Raw genomic sequence first — 17,633 nt, 5'->3', positions numbered from 1 at the left:
TCTTGCATCTTAATATCGAATTTTCCAAAATCTTTCTCTGTGGGACACGCATCTGGGAGGATTTTCTCTTATAAGTGTAAATATCTCGTTAATTTAATCGTCAAATAATTTTGAATGGAAGATTCGTCTTACAAATTGAAAAAGTATCATAGAAGGCCCCAACATTGTTTTCATTCTTAACAGAATTGAACGTTTCTTCAGATTTATCTCTTACATCTGTAGATACAGCGAATTACTTTCGCTACATTTGATCAGATACGAATTTAATCCATTATCAAAAAAGTCGAAAAAGTCTAAACTCTTACTCGGGGGTGGTTGAACTCTTCACAAGTTGAACGTCGCGGTATTTCGCTGTGAGAAAACACGTATACCGCGAATCCAACGAAAAAGAAGCACGTGGGGTGTAAAACAAAGTACGTGAGGTGTAAAATGCACCTTGCGCGAGTAAGTAAGATTAATATATGGCGGGTGTAGCAATTGTGTGTTTTCGCACGCATTGTGTACCGCTGTGTCTACAAACTCAGCGTACTCCGTGATTATCTGGGAATACAGTGGAGAATAAAATGTCTTGGTGGAATTTTCTTGCTGTTAACACAGTTCGACCCAGATCCCAGTGATGGATCGATTGATTGCGCTGACAGTTGATCCTTTTACATGACTTCTTACTTACGCGGGATGATGCGGCGTAATTTGATAGAGTATCGTACTCGAGTATTTGTGCGTGTCGTATCAGCTCCTAATGTCAACTTGATGAATTGAGTATTAGAGTTAAGTTCTTTCCTGATTGCGAGCAATATTGCGACTTTTCCAAGAGATTTTCCGCGGGGTGTAAGCGGTATACATTGAGTATCGCCAAATCGAAATGTCAAGTATTTAATTGGCTATAAAATTCGTTCGATTTATCACCCACGCGGAAGCGCGATAATGTTAACGATAAGCATTTTTAACGGATGAGTAAATTCCCAATCTAAACAGATACATCTCTATTGCGCGTGTTCTCACGTTAATTTAGAGCGTCGTCGAATTATTTTAGCCTTTTTCCGGCAACTTAATTATGCAATACAAAATGAACAAAATTCTCGTGGTTGCACATGGATATTCACGGGCCAGTCGGTTTTTATTAGCTATCAATCAACCCTTAGCGCATCATTCACGAGAATTGCGCCTGTTGCCCATTATACTCTCCATTTCCTGGTAACCACTAAAGTATGAAATCCTTTGAGCTGTCTGCATATTTTACCGATACTGCAGTCATGTACAAATCGCATTCCTAGCAGCTATCTTTTATATAATCGAGAAAAACGGGAGAGGTAGCAACGGAACAGTAGCAACGAAAAAAGTACGATGTTCGAAATTTCGAAATTATGAAAAATTTCAATATTATTCTTGAAATAATTTCATGTCGTAACATAAAGAATAATTGAGAATTTAATAAACATAAATTTATACAATTTTAACAAAGGTAAACATTTCCTACAGTTTTATTTTAATGTTAAATACAATACAATTTCGTAGTCTCCAGAACAATATGCCGTGTTATAATTTCAAGAAATTTGTAATTACATAAATACTAAAAGTTAAATATTAAAGATAAAAGAATAATAAAATGAATAGAGATTATATATAAGTATAGACTAAGAATACACAGACTAGAACTCTGTAGATTTACAGATTTGTCCATTATTTGTAACTATTGTTGCGTTCATTAGTTTCGAGATGACGCTGAAAGTTTCAGCTGAATCGAAGACTCTGTCTGTCACTTTCATTAAATAGATTAGAGCAAGGGATCGAGCTCCATCCAGGTCGTCGCTGTCCTAACGAGGCATGCGCCTTTCTATAAGACGAGAGATGTAACCCTTTTCTCTGTGTTCCTCTCTCTAAGAGGCACTTCATCTAGCTCTCACTTTGACCCTTAACGACGAGCAAGACGAAATTACATAGCGGGGCTATGTATGATGAAGAGCTTACACGTATCCTGTATTTCCTGAATTGCTTTTATATATATATGTATATATGTTTGCAAAGATAAATGTTCATTTCGATCAATCATATATTTATGTATTTACTCTTCATACATCTGTAACGTTTGTGTCCATTTTTATAATTAACTAATGCCGCAAGCAATAAAATTTATATTAAGGATGATAGAATTTCGAAGATAATACCATTATTATAATGTTTTGTTAAGATAATTGTTAAGGATGTTCTGGCTACACAATCCCAGACAAAAGTTACTTAAATTTGAAATTGATGAAATTCCATGTTTTTATAACTTAAAACGTGTTCGTAATATGTACAGGACTTAAATAATGTCAGTTAACGTGATGTTTGGCACTATAAATGAATACATATGTATATTTAGCAATTTTTGCGATTGTCGGCAAAAAACTTTTGGACATGAATTTTACCTGTAATTAACTGTAAGAAATGAAAGAACTAGACGCATATTGATAACATTTAATGTATATCAGGTATCGAATGGTACTTAAAAATCCATAAGATACTGAAATAAATATCGTTAACATAATATTTGCCCTTCTAGCACTTTATACAAGTCAAAATAGAATGTGGTTATGTATGCAGCCCATTCGGAATTTCGCGTCGTTTTATCATTTTATCATATCTTAATAATGAGTTAGTAAATCGATATAAACTTTTCTTTTTAGAAATATTGCTCAGTATTTTATGTGCTCATAAACAAAGTTTCAGAATATTGGCAATGTTGCTTTTTTATAATTTCGTTGACATAAGTGGAAATGTATTGCTACATCAAAAGAATACATGCAAAATTTAAAGTTGAATAACTCGTGGACCAGTTAGAGGATCGACTTCAGATTTTAAACATGTGTTCAGATAATAAATAGAAACGATTTATAAAATTTTCAAGGCATTGTCACTGTTAGCGCCAGTACAACCTTAATGTATTTTGTTCCACTATGTAAAATTTCAAGTCACTTTATCGTACCGTTTTCGAGAAAATTATTATGAAATATGCCTGTCCATAACACGTGCCCTTATGGCGAACACAGTGCACACGTTGATTGCTCATCTGTCACAGTATCTTTTATACTAACAAGAATAAAATAGCAAACATTTTAATGTAAACTACATTTCTCGATGAATACATAGATTATAAAATGTGAGCAAGTCGCATGTTCTTCAAGTCGCAACTCTTCATTATTTGAACTTAGAGAAAAAATGTCATCTCTGTTGATAAGTACTTTCTAAAACTTGGCAACGTATAACGAATGAAGCTAATTTTTTAGTCGTAAATTTTCCTTTTAATCTCTTCGGAGAAGAATTATTATGGTTTTCCGTACTTATTTAACATTTTTACATTTTTAAAACTCTTCTCGTGCTTTTCATGCAACGTATAACCTTTAAACATTACAGTAGTTAGGTCAGGTTTGATACATTAGTAGGTTGTCAAGCCAGAAGAGCCAACTTCATTATTTAAAGAGATGTTGTTAAATTTCATTAAGAATATAATGTAATTTTTGCAACAATGTAACTCTTTTTGCAAAGAAGTAATGCAGATATTTATTAATATTATATATATAAAATAATATAGGATGCATTGTATTCTTTTAATTCTGCTGATAAATAAATGATCCAAGATACATCTTTTATAGGCCATTGAAATTAAGACAGCTTCTCTCTCTATGCTTTATTTTATAAATAAATTCCTTTAAAATCAGATTTATTTAATTTACTTAAAAATAAATAGTTAACTAAAAATTGAACATGATAGTTACATTTAGAAACTATCCTGTTATTCAATAACATTATTTTATTTTCTTAAACTTTATCAAATGAAGATGGTTATTTAACTAAAGAAATGCTATCATATATTTTTAATAAACATTATTACTTATACAGCATGTAATATAATAATAATATCTACTACTTGTCAGTAATAGTGTTATAATGAGAAAATGTTGAATATTGTTGGAATACTGCAATGATATTACAGTACTATCAAAATATGCATCAAAATGAATCATAATAATATAATTATGACATATCATAATTGTATTATAATATTTATGTAATATTGTAAAAAAGTTAAGTCATTTTTATATATTTTTTATATTTTTATATTTTTATTATCAAATATATTACAGTTGCGTAATAAGGTAACTGAAAAATTTTCATGTTATTTACAAACGTGTAATATACCTGTAATACTTCTGCACTATTTTACTACATGTTATATTTTCAGCATATTTCAATATTTATGTAATTTATTTATGAAAGAGTACGTGCACGTGGGTAGCAACCTCCTGTCACTCATTACTGAAGAATACATTGTCGCATGTTGTTGGAAAATCACGGAGATCAGCGGTTGGGAAACAGGCGCCGAGACGTCTCGACGCCGTTTCACTGGCGTCGTCCTCTCCAGGCTCCGGCTTTCTTCCATCCCCTTCCTCTCTTGTCTATCGCCTTATATTTCTCTATTGATCCCTACTTTCATCGTTCAGGCGATCTATCTCCATCGGCCGAACTGTATTACGTAATTATGTTTCAAAATTGCAAGGCCATCACAATGTGATAATTACAAGTAAATTTAGGATCGCTTCCCGTTTTCCGTTTGATAGAGGCATCTTTATGAATTTCGGAAAAACTTGAAGCAAGAATTTGCACTTTTAGTAGATTCAATTTACCATAGCGCAACGTTGATTTTATGTAATGTCAAATTTCGAAATGCCATCGTAACGAAACAGGAAGACAACTTTCAATATTATGCGTGACGTATGAGTGTGACATAAGATTAAAACACTTTTATCGACGGGTATCAAGAGCGACATCGTCTCTTGGGAAAGATATTTCATTTCAACGCTAAAGCGAAGTTAGGGAAGAAAATATATACACCTATTATAGAAAGAAGTTGTTACATTTTTCATTATCACCACTTCGATGATTTAAGTGGTAAATTATTGCGAGATTTCAGATTAAAAAAAAAATGCAAAGTTATATCAGAACATAATCAAGTAATTATTAAATAATTAAAGATAAACGAGATGGTAAATTAAAATTTAGATTTACATAATGAAAAAATAAAAGAGATAATTAAAAATAGCGATCTTGTTTACTTAAATATATTAAGTGAAATAAATTTATTTATAAGAGAAACTTTAAAGGGAAACTCTCGGCTGCTATATTGCTGATGAATTAAAGAAACAGTTTATTAAAAGAAATGTTATTCATAAAAGATTAAATGGAAGAACGTAATAAGTGAGATAAAAGTCATAAGCAAAGATTAAAAATATAATCTAATTAAAAATGAAGAAATATATAGCTCGTTCTGTGGAAAAATTCAATAAGCGGTAATTAAAATAACAGCTCCGCGTAAAACTTTACGACAATCTATTTTGTATGCAGTCGTAAGGGAAAATAACAGCCAGAAATTACGTATTTCTGAAATGAGAAATTTCTGAAACACAAGAAGGATATATTTCAATAAATCCTTCTCCTGTTATTTTATCAAATATAGTACAAGGACATATATTGAAATAATCGAGAATAACTGTAGGATTTAATTAATTAATTAAACAAATAATTAACGCATAGAAATATACAAATATTCCAATGAAAAGATGAAAGACATGAAACAAATGGCTTCAATCTCTGTTTACAGGTTTCCGTGACTTTGATAGCGGTGTGATAACCACAAAGCAACATAATGGCTGCGTTTGTGGCGAAGCAGATGGTCGGGAACAAGCTCAATGCGGTTAAAGGTAAGTGATTTGAAAGAACGTTCTTTTTTCTCCTTCATATTGCAAATTATCTATTTGATAATTTATTTTCCATCTCTAACTCAGATTATCCCGTGGTACTTTTCGTATGTACCATACACATGTGAATATATTCAATTTAAAGGTTTAACAAGAAAAATAAACCGTAATCTTCAATGTGTCTGTAAAAATCCGGAAATGCGAATATCTCGGGGTAAACGTTTTATCGCGATCGCGAACGCCGCTTCCACGATAAAATTCAATCGTAACTGTAAAAGGAAACGCTTTAAAGACTCCTTGGAATTCCTTTCTATCCACGCCAGTTTCAGCGAGACGTGACTCGCTGCAAATTTGTTTGCCGCCATCTTGGATAGACTCCGAGCGGAGCATTACGCCACTCGATTATTTTGATATGAAGCATCATAAAATTTACCCTTCTCGAAAAAGAGGGAGAACACGGGGATTCAAATATTAAAACGATCGTAGGATTTATTTTGTTTACCAACTATCGATTTTCTGGATGAAACCATCCCCTTAAAACGGAGGATACGAGGTGATCAAGTGGCCCGAAATCTTTAAGAGGAGAAGTGTTGAACGCATTATGCCTAGCACGTCGTGTATCAGCACGTTTCGCTTATGCAATTATCGTAAAACCGGATGGATCAGCGTGGAACTACCTCGCGGCAGTCCTTGCAGCTATTACAGCCGCGAGCATCTGCAGTAAAATTGCGCTATCTTTGCATGCGCGCATAGACTTCATCCCCTCCCCCCCCCCCCTCCCCTCGCTTCGGTCGGAGGTATGGAGGAAACACACGACGTTCGTGTTTATCGTTGTGTTGGAGCTATTACGTTTCGGAAATTCTCCATACGAGTAATTTCCCCCGGTTACACGGCGCTTAGCTAGAGCATTTTCCACGAATGCATCATTTAATGCTGAGCTTCGCAATGTGCCGTGCGGAGTGCCACTTTTAAAAAATCAAGTATGCAAGAGCATGATAAAGGATGCAAAATTTTAACCGCAGTATGGAACGCGATACATACTGCAGAAATTCGACGCGAATATTGTTTTTCTCCCCGTGACAAACAAATCTGCAACGTCCATTTGCAGCAACGGACCACGCGTATATACAGTAACTGAATCTTGGCGATCGAGTTATTAATTACCGATCGCCAATATAGTTTTTCGTCAATATGAAAATTAGCGTTTTGAAATTCTGACCGCAATCGCGGTCTAGAAGTTGGGTGAAAATGATAGAAAGACGTAGCCGCGAGATGAATCGCGACGCCACGTTCGTTCGTTCGTTCGCTCGCTCGCTTCTAGGATGTCGGCGGATTGAACGATGGCCGGCAATAAAACTTCTGTCATTAAGCGAAAGTTTCAGCTTTCGTGTGCGACGAAGCGGGGAAGCGTGTCGCGAGGAATCCATAATGGGGTAAGCGGAGGAAATGGGGACCTTCCTCACAAATCGCGAACTCGACATCTACTTTGAATTCTTCAGGCCATTTGAGAGATAGGGAGAATAGAATTTTATAAAATAGAGAATAGATGGACATGACGTAGGACAGTAAACTTCCTTGCCCCTTGTATTTTATGTATGTTTTGGAAAAACTTTTATTCTTCTTTGAAACGTTTAACGCAATAGATGGACAAACAATATAAAAGTCTTATAGAAGATTTCAGCCAAGTGTCAAACATATGCGCGCATCTATTTATGCAAATAAATAAATGTAGGGGAAAATTGTTGAATGTGCAGTGTGCACTATGTGTACCATGAGATATTTTTTATTTATTTTTTTATTATTTCCCATTTGGTGCTTAATTGCATGCAAATTAACGTTGAAAATTGTAACGTAATATTTAATCTTTCATTAATAAAAAATTAATTTATTACAAGTCTTTTTGTATGCTTCAAAGATACGATTTAGTTATGTCTCTTAAATTGTATCATTTTTTAAAACAGACATTAATTAAATAATTAAATTGCATTGACTTTTAAAGTATACAATTAAATACATTAATTAAAAATGTAAGGAATTATTAACTAGTACGTTTTATTACTAATTTGTATTAAAGAAAAGAGTCAAATATTTAATAATTAACAAGTAATACTAATAAAAATATAAGAACGTCGAAGTAAAATTGGATTGAATTTATTGTTGCAATTGACATATTTTTATTCGTATTAATTATTAGTTTTACCATATTATTATTTATCAATCTTTCATTAATACGTTTTATTGTAAAATTTGTGACAGGTTTTAGAAAATTTGATAGATTTTATAAGAATATTGATGTAATCTTTATAATAATGGCACAAATATATGTACACAATAATTCGCAACAGATTCTTTATTTTGGGGGGGGGGGTAGAGATGATCTTGTAGAGTTATGCTGCAGTTAACATCAGTATTATTATATTAAATTAATTGTCAATTTAATTCTGTAATTCTGTGCGGTTTTGGCTTGTTAACACATTACGTTTGACATTTTCATCTGTCCGGATTTAACTTATTACGGTTATATTTTTGTCTGTATTACTCCCCTGATAGAAATTTCATTCCAGTTTTTTGATTAGTTACTAGTTAGTTTTATTACATTTGTCCAGTAGCAGAGAAGTCAAATTAAACTGTTGAGGATTCCAATCAAAATGTAATACTTTGCCTGCAGTCACTATGCACAAAAGATGTGCAAAATCTGAACCTGAATAAAAACCAACCGGACAATAAATGGATTATTTAATTAATTAATAAGCAAGTCGGAAAACCTAACAAAAGCTGTCAATTATACTAGACAATAACTGGCCTGGTATCTACACATATTATTTTTACTAGGAAAACTGCTTCAGCCATTGAATAAAATTTTATCAAGTTCTTGTTCATTTTCTACGCAGTATTGTTACGATTAATGAGAATACAGTAACATTAGATGGATGTCTAGAAAAACAGCATATCATTTATTTTACATTTTTGTCGTTAACTGTTGTTTGTATTAATTAACTCATTAAATCCCAGGATGTATTTACATGCTTTTCCGTTTCAAATTTTTGTACCTCAGATTTTAAACAAAATTTTTAGAACGCAGTTGACATTTAGAGGTCAAACGAGCTGCTCTTTCTAGAAATCTAATTGCCGATGAGGTTCGACATTTAGAAAATAAAGTATAAAGATTGAAAGTAGAGATTGAAATAAAATATAAAACCCCTCCTACCCTTTTATTAACAAATTCAACAAATTGATTAATTTTATCTATCTTATTGAATATAATAATTTTATACAATATTTATTATAGGTTACTGAAATAATAATTAAATAAAGTATTACTCGAGAAGATAGGTGAAATTATTTATTCGTTAAATATCTGCCAGTAAGATGTCAAGGGTCTTTTATTGCTTTTATCTCCGCTTTCAACTTTTTTATCTTTTTTTTCACATATTCCACCCCATTGCTAATTAGATTTTCGGAGAAAGCTTTTTACATTTAAATACCAATTGCGGTTCTAAAATTTTAATTAGAACTCGAATTACAAGGATTTAAAACAGAAAAGCGCTTAGGGACAGCGTGCGACTTCATTGAGTTAAGTAAAAATGTAGAATATTAAAGAGATATGATTCAGAAGAAGTGGTACGCATTCAGTGACTCTCCTCTGTATTTATATACGTAATAGAGACTGCATGAAAAAATCTAGCGAAAGAAAAATATATATTTGACGCGGGACGTTGCCGCGTCTTGGTGTCGAGCTAAAATATAAGAATCAAGATGAATCGTGAACGAAGGCGACTGTGATTAAAATGGGGGAAAGGGAAATTAGGACGGATAGTAGCGGGAAAGAAGAATCGGCAACCCAGACCTCAATTGCAGTGGCCGGGTTCAATGAAAGCCCACGACGGTTTTGCAAACCGAGCCGCATTTAGAAGTTTGGGTCGCACGAGTCTCCCTTCTCTTTCCCATCCCTGGCCTCTACTCGGAAGCTCCGGCAGCTTTTTCATTGCCTACGGAGGTTAATTGAAATCCCGCTAATCGATCGACCGCGACCAATAGTACCAAAACCCAACTACGGCGAGTCGATGAAATGCCGAAACGAAAGGGATAGAGATCGTGAGATTTCTCAATGAATGCGTGGGGCAAAATTAAAACAAACAACTGTTTTTCATGTAAATAGGTTTTTTTTTTTGCTTTAAAGGTTCGATTAACCATGCAAGCGCATCGACCCAACTTTTTGATTCGCAACGTTAAGTATTTGATCCGATAACGATCGTGTGTATTATTGGACTTTAGCAAATACCGTGCTTGAATTAATGACGGTGTTTATTATGAACATTATCATTCAATCGATAAACTGGACTATTCAATATCTACGATATCGCGACGTGACAGACAATCGTCCCAATTAATTATGAGCCTCGTGATTTATTCGAGGGGACAACGTAGGCATTTCGACGAATCATCGTAATAGCATGGTTCTCTCTCTCTCTCTCATCTCTCATGCTGACAGAAATCCATTTTCGAAAATAATAACGGTGGATTATCGTCGTCGACAATGGAGACCGGAAAGACCTCGAGGAACACGTGTACAAGTCGTCGTGTCATCACATCACAATTCCGTAGAAATTTTCCGGACAATTTCGACCGCGCACAGCATACAGATCGTAATTTATGCTCTAAATACAATTACGCAGTTGCCTGAGATAATTAGCGTAATGATGTCACACATTCGCAGGATACCTTAATTGCGGAACTTTCGCTCGTCGTTAACGATTTCCTAGCGCGCGATATACTTGTTGCGATATACAACGGTGATACAATTACTTCCGAGAGTCGGGGCGGCATCGATTGTATCGAGAGATTTCGCGAACTAAGAGTTATTTGCGAAATTACGCATTGCAGAACTTTCAAATTGATCGTCCGATCGAAATAACTGCGCCCGGCTAAAACGAGCATCTTCTAGGCGATCGTTTCATAATACACAACTTAAAAATATACTTTTCCGCAGGACTGGGAGATAAGTTAATATATATTTTTTAAATTAAATTAAAGTTAACGATTTATAAAATTGTTTTAATTAAATTGAAAGTTTCATGAAAAAAAAAAGGAACTGAGTTAAAAGTTGCGCTAAGGCAGAATTAACTGACATTATAAAATAAAGTTTTGAAAGGTATTTGTATTAAATTAAAATGTAATTTGTAAAAATTATATTATTATTTTAAATAATTAAACAATTGTAATATGAGTTCAAGTACATTATTACCTTATTTATAAATTGCGTTTATAAAACGAGGAAATATTAATTAATATACACACAAAAAAGCGTGAAAGTACATATTATAGTTAAAATCGAGAAAGAGCCAAGAACGGTTACAGTGGATCTTTTAGTGTTCAAATGATAATTCATAGTCGATTTTACATATGTTTTCTGTTCTTCAAACTGCGTGTCATTACTATCTGTCTTGAAGATGTTAACAGGCATCTATAAAAAAATAATCAAAAAATTTGTTGCTAAGACTGTTTTCTTCTTTTTTAATATAAAAATGTGTTTTTTTACTTTTACATTTAACTTTTTTTACATAGATGGATTTTTAAGTTGGGACAAAATTAATCAATTAAAGTTTACGTATTTTAAAAATAACTATAGTTTAAATTAAAAGCTACCCCTTCAGTAAATTTCAAATAGACCTTGCTTGTATTGGAATTCAAGGTTTACTTCTCGAGATGGTTAAAATTACGGAAAATGGTTGGAAGTGACATAAAATAATTCCGCAATATTTTCCACAATAACATCAGAATATTAAGTAGCGTGTCAATATAATACAAGTCAATTTAGTAATTAAATATTTGACGTTCCTGCATTTGTAAATTATTCGTTAAATTCAGAATATTATTGATAAAATGCAAGAGCAAACGCGCCGCCGTCGATTAAATGAATAAACGTTTAAAGATTCGTTGGTTGATTGAATTTAATTAAATGAAAAGAATATTGCTCCCAATATACCTATGTTTCGTACACGCCAGAGAAATTTTACATTTTTTTGCCGCGAATATCATTCGTTGTTGATAATGAAAAAATTCTATTCGAATTACTAATGAATGATCGCTATTCCGCGCTACATCCGACAGCGCATCTACTTTAATTGAAGTCTCGTTTCGTAATATTCGACTAACGATTTGTCATATGATAGGGGAACGAAAACGAGGAACGTATGGCGGCGCAATCTGTCGGAGAAACGAGCAAAAAAGCTCGATATATTTCGTGCTTGCGTTTTTGCGGTTGGACGTACCGCCGATCGATCGTTCGTTCCAGTTTTGGCTCGTTAAAAACCTCATAGGGGATTTTACAAGAAATAACTCCGTTACGTTGAGCAGGTGGGAAAAAAAAACAGAAAATTTTGACGCGAGTAATGACGCGAGATTCCATAATCTTCAGCCGCTCGACTGAGAAATTCGTGTTACACACCTCGTTATTGCTACATTCTTTTTTTTACGTCTGATCTATAATAAAAATCGCGTCGTTTTTCGAGACATTCTATTAACTCTCACCGAATGATTTATCCTACAGAATTAAAAACGTCGATTGCCAATGCTAAAAATACGATGGGATGGAATTCCTCATATTGCAAACTTTTTATCGGACGTACATTTACGCGGAAGTTCCATCTGAAACGCGCCGCTTTTTCCGCGCGAGTATTGAAATTTTCGCCGCCATTGCCGCGACCGAGTTACGTGTATTTCTATGCGAGTCGATTTATAGCGAATCTGTATTACATACGGCCGCTACGTTTAGCGATATTTAATTAAATCCCGTCTGGTAGGCGGAAACTTCTGTCGATAGTTCGAAACAGTTTGCAACCACTCTTACCACGGCCATCGGCCACGGTTCGCGGCGTGAATGGTCACGTTGGGCACAAAACCGTTATTTAGAAAGCTGATCAGAATGTCCAGATAATACGCGAGTCGCTTTACGCAATGTGGAAAATTCATATGCACAAAAATGTAGAGAGACGTGCAGGGTTGTTCGAATAGAATTGGGTAGACGAAGGTACGTGTTTCAGCTAACGAAATAATAGAGAATAGATTTTCGATATCGACAATCGTACCGCTTTGCTTTTGGATTACACTTTTTAAACTAAAAATAAAAACTAATAATATCGAAAGAAAATTAACGAGAGTCAAGTGCGATTCTTGATGCACAGTTACAATTTATTTAAAAAAATGTAAACTTTATTAAATATAAAATAAATTAAAATACAAAAATTTTGAGTTATCTTTAGGGTGACAATATATTTACAAAATACATATCAGCGTTCGCTTTATCAAATTATTCTGATTGATGCTAGAATTTGGCTTAGTTTTCATTAGTGACTCAGCTGTTTTGAATCGTGGACAAGCGAACGCTGATATGTATTTCGCCAATAATTGTTATACTGACGATAACTCCAAAGTGAGTCGAAACGTTTGTATTCTACATAATTTGTTTTATGTACAATAAAGTTTGCAATTTTATCAAATAAATTGTTTATCAAGAACCGCACTTGACTTTTATTAGCTTTTATTAGATATTATTATTTTTAATTCTTGAGAGATTTCTTGAGAAAGATTCTTGAGAGAATTCTTCCCTTTGTAATTTTATTGTTAAATATAAAACTTTAGAAACAAATTCAAACTAGAAAGTGTCTCGTGTCAGATATATATATAGCAATTTTTTTAATATTGTTTTAAACTTTGCAATAATTGAAGTATTCGTAAGATAAAATAAGCAAAGGGTGTCTGACAAAATGAATCTCAAAAACGACAGTAATGCTTTTCTTTTTTATTTTCTTTTACATGAATCACTTTACGAAATATTTACAAGTTAATGTATGAAAATTCTTGTAAATCTTTCGCTGTAAAATGGTTTTTGTCGATTTGTACAACAAATACGTACCTTATATCTTGTCCTGCAAGACACAACGTGTAGGGTGACAGTATATAAAGATTGGATTAGGTTACTAACTTAATAGAGATAGGGCTCCTAAGCTGGGTCTTTTATTCCACCCTACATGGTTTTCACAATATTACAGTCTATCTTTAAGAGGAATAAATAAAACCGTTTTAAAAGTGTACAAATATGTAAAATGATCTAATATTACTAATAATATATTATATAATACATTGTTTAAATTATCAAATTTGCGAAAAAAAATTGTGTAAATTTTATTCTTGTTTTTGAAAAATTTGTTTTTTCTTTTTGAAAATTTTATATAAAAAAAGGCATGAATATACGATTGACAGATTTTTGAATTATTTTAACATTTTAACACTTCTTTAACCATCTCTATAAGCAGAGCGTGTTTTTATCAGTGTTAATGTAACAATCTTTAATTCTTTAAAAATAAAAAAGTGTCGCTTCAGGAAACCTGTCAGCATTGCCGACCTTTCTCTGTTAATAACTTTGTTACATAAATGTATAAAATTGGTTTCTACCAAGACAATTGAATATAAAAGAAAGATAAAAGCAAAAGATGTGTATGAAACGTTAGTAAAATTGCTCTGATGTATAAGATAACTGTCTCAATTACTGCCGTTTTAGATTTTAACATATAAACATTTTTTTTTATTAACTAAAAATATACATAAAATACAAGCAACAAGCTCGAAAACTGGTACATTTTATTTAAGTATGAGGAAATAAAATTATTAAGGTTTTGAACTTATTACTGCCAGTTTGTGTCCTGAATACTGCTAGCTCGATTGCTACCTATCGTAGCTAATATTGCCTTTCTATTTACTGTCCGCGTTCTCAATCCTGCCACGTATTTATTTATGCTTATATAGTAGTTTTAGTTTAACATTTTAAATACATAACGCTCTCATTACACGAAAAAAAAAAACGGTTTTTTGCTGAAGTATCTAAAAATTTAGCTGAAAACAAATCTGAAAATAATTTTGTCGGATCATTAAAATAGTTACAAAGGATCTTCGAGCATGATAAGCAACGTTACAAAAAGTATTGACATTTTAGCAACCAGCTTGTGCGTCTAACACAATTTTATTTTAATGGTCTACAAAATTATTTTTAAATCTGTACGCAGCTAAATTTTAAATATTTTTGTAAAACCGTTCTTTTTGTGTATTTTTTATTCCAATGAAAAAAATTTTAATAAAATCGAAAAAAAAAAGTAATCGGGAACACTGGTAACAGTTGGCAACAAGACACTGTCAGTTACTCTAATAAAAACATGATAATCAGAACGTAAACAGATAAAGAGACAAATAATTAAGGCAACAAAAGGAAAGCAAATTCTTGCGATAGCGATTTTATGATAATCGACATTTCTTTATGGAAATACTACCACGGATTGTCACAGTATAAAGAGCTTCGCCGTAATATACCTTTTTTTACGATGCAATAACTCGTTCAGCCGTGCAGCTAGTCACCGTCGCGATGCGACGAGTATTTTTCTCCACCTTTTACATAATTTCATTAGAAGGGTCGGGCTAGTTTCATAAGCGTAGCCAAAAAAAGGAAACGCGAACAAGGAAAGAAATGTAAGGAATATGATAGGCTTGGAAATTTAATCAACCTTTTCTCCTTTTCTCTGTTTCTTTCTTTCTTTCTCTCCATTCGCCTATAACGCCGTCCTCTGTTCTTTCCCGTTACTCCTGCATCTTTGCATCCATATTTCTTCTGTTATATATTATTTTAACTATTTTTAATTTAAGGTAATGAAAATTCTTTCTCCAACTTTTATCGGAAAACACATCATTTTTGAAGTTGGCAGACGATAAAAACGATAAGTTACGTTTGGTTCTATTCGAATAATTCGGCGGGCACTTCGTCCAATGTTACGTGAAGAATGAGCATTTTTAAAGTCTTTTTTTTTTTTTCTTTATACACAGGCTCCCGAAGCTATCCTGATATATCGAGACCGTTTACCAAATGTGTTTTATAGAAAGTGTTATTATATATTACTTCCGACACTCCTGAGTGAGACATATGTAAAGAGATTTCGGGCCGTCCTTATGGCACGGCAGTATCATGGTGCGGCTTGAAACGAGGTAATTTATTTTAGGATCTCCTATCGTAGTACAATTCAGGAGTACCCCGCGTATATTGAGACCTTTTGTCTGAATAATCTAGAAAGGACAGTAGCCCAGCCTGGCGATTCCGAGTGAAGAATTTAAGAGATCCCATCTCGTTGTAGCAAAACGGATCGTAACGATGACGTATTGGCAGTTAAAGCCACCCAGATTTCGCCGGAATGTAAGCGCGCTTGCAAATGTCGCGCCAAACTCTATTCTCGTACCTCCTCGTTCAATTCGAACATTGTATTTGTCCATTATACTTCGACCTCGAAAGTTTAAGCGGATGAATCACGCGTAATTTCCAGAGCTGTTATGTCCCGCGGCTATAAGCGAGAATAATTTTCTCTGCGATCTACTTGCAAATCGTACTTAAAGCTTCTGTTTACGTAGGAATTATTTCTCTGTTTGATACTTCTCAAATATATGCTAAATGTTGGTTGCAACTTAGTTTCTTGTCATTTCTCCCTCTTCTCCGCGGGCTGCGTGGTTGATCGCGAGACTTTCTAGACGTAGCTGCACGTCCCGAGACGAAGGAACGAAGAGAGAGAGAGAGAAAAAAAGCGAGAGGGCTAAATCGACGGCTACGGAAGCGAATAAAGATGGGAATATCAAAGTCGCGGGGGAGAGTCTCTGGCGAGAAGTTCACGGAGAGGTGGTCCCCCCGCTGTAGAATTTTCCTCGATCGAACGCCGTTGATCCCGTGAGTTGCCGCGCGCGGCCATCGCAGAGATAACTAATACCGGGATAATGGAACGCCAGGATTTCGCGAACTTTAGTTAATTAACATAACTCGTTATAGCGATAATGTCCAAGTAAAATTTGGAGGTACGAAAAAAAGACTCGATAGTTAAAGAAAGAAAAGAAGAATTCACAGAATACGGAAAGGAAGAAAATACACGGGGAGAATTTTTTCTTAAAATTTACTGGGAGGGAGAAATGCCTCTTAAAATTTATCCTCAAAATTATGATAGTCGTGGGATAGCGTGGACTTCGAAGAATTTTACTAGAGGAAAATCGTCAATATATATACCAACATTTAGGTCTCTTAAACCGATATCCCTTTATATTTTGGAAACTGCACATTATTCTTTATTATTTCTGATAAAAACCTGATCTGTTTAAATAATTAGAAAAAGTAAAAAAACTCATAGTTCGCTCATTCATAGCTTTGTTCCATCTACTAAAATCTACTAGAAATTCTTAAAAAGCAAAAAATTTGGCGAATTGCACAGTTTAAATATCAGTGAGTATATTATCGATAATATTCGATCATTTGTTGGAAGGCAGACTGTAAGATATTGTGAAAACATCTATAGAGGATAGAATAAAAGATACAGCATTAGGAGATCCATCTCCATTAACTTAGTAATCTAATTTCCCCATCAGCATATAATATCGTACGAATATTTTAGAATATTCATGATATCATATGAATATTCATACAATATCATACAATGATATTAGTAAGATATCATGTGCTGTTAAGACTAATCTTTATATAATGTCGTGCTACACGTTCCGCTTTGCGGACGGAATATAAGCTACTTGTATAAATCGACAAAAAAACGTTTTATGTTGAAATGAAAGATTACTAGGAGGTTTCATGCATAATAACGTGGATTTTGTATAAATGATTCATGTTAAAAGGAAAGGAAAACGTAGCATTATTGCCTACATGGGGGTTTTGGGGCTTATTTTGTCAGATAATTATTTTTGCTTTTCTTACAAAAAAACTTAATCGTTACAAAATTCGAAGCGACATTATAAACTATCACGTTGTCTAATTGATACTTTCTAGTTTTAAAAAGTATCATTTATCTTTGCATTTATGATTTCGAAATT

General features: G+C 33.5%; 1 protein-coding gene across 2 annotated transcripts in view; it reads left to right on the top strand.

Annotated features, from left to right (window-relative positions):
• LOC105201535 (complexin) overlaps positions 1-17,633 on the top strand; it is a 210,854-nt gene that overhangs the window by 57,840 nt on the left and 135,381 nt on the right. For both annotated transcript variants that reach the window (XM_011169581.3, XM_011169582.3), the window contains exon 2: positions 5,639-5,738. In XM_011169581.3, the coding sequence (XP_011167883.1) occupies positions 5,684-5,738 (55 nt within the window). In that variant the 5' untranslated portion in view covers positions 5,639-5,683. The remainder of the gene's footprint in view (positions 1-5,638; positions 5,739-17,633) is intronic.

The sequence above is a fragment of the Solenopsis invicta genome, chromosome 16, assembly GCF_016802725.1.
Source record: "Solenopsis invicta isolate M01_SB chromosome 16, UNIL_Sinv_3.0, whole genome shotgun sequence".
Classification (NCBI taxonomy): domain Eukaryota; kingdom Metazoa; phylum Arthropoda; class Insecta; order Hymenoptera; family Formicidae; genus Solenopsis; species Solenopsis invicta.
Note: the sequence above shows the minus strand (reverse complement) of the source record. Positions and strands in the feature narration are given on the sequence as shown.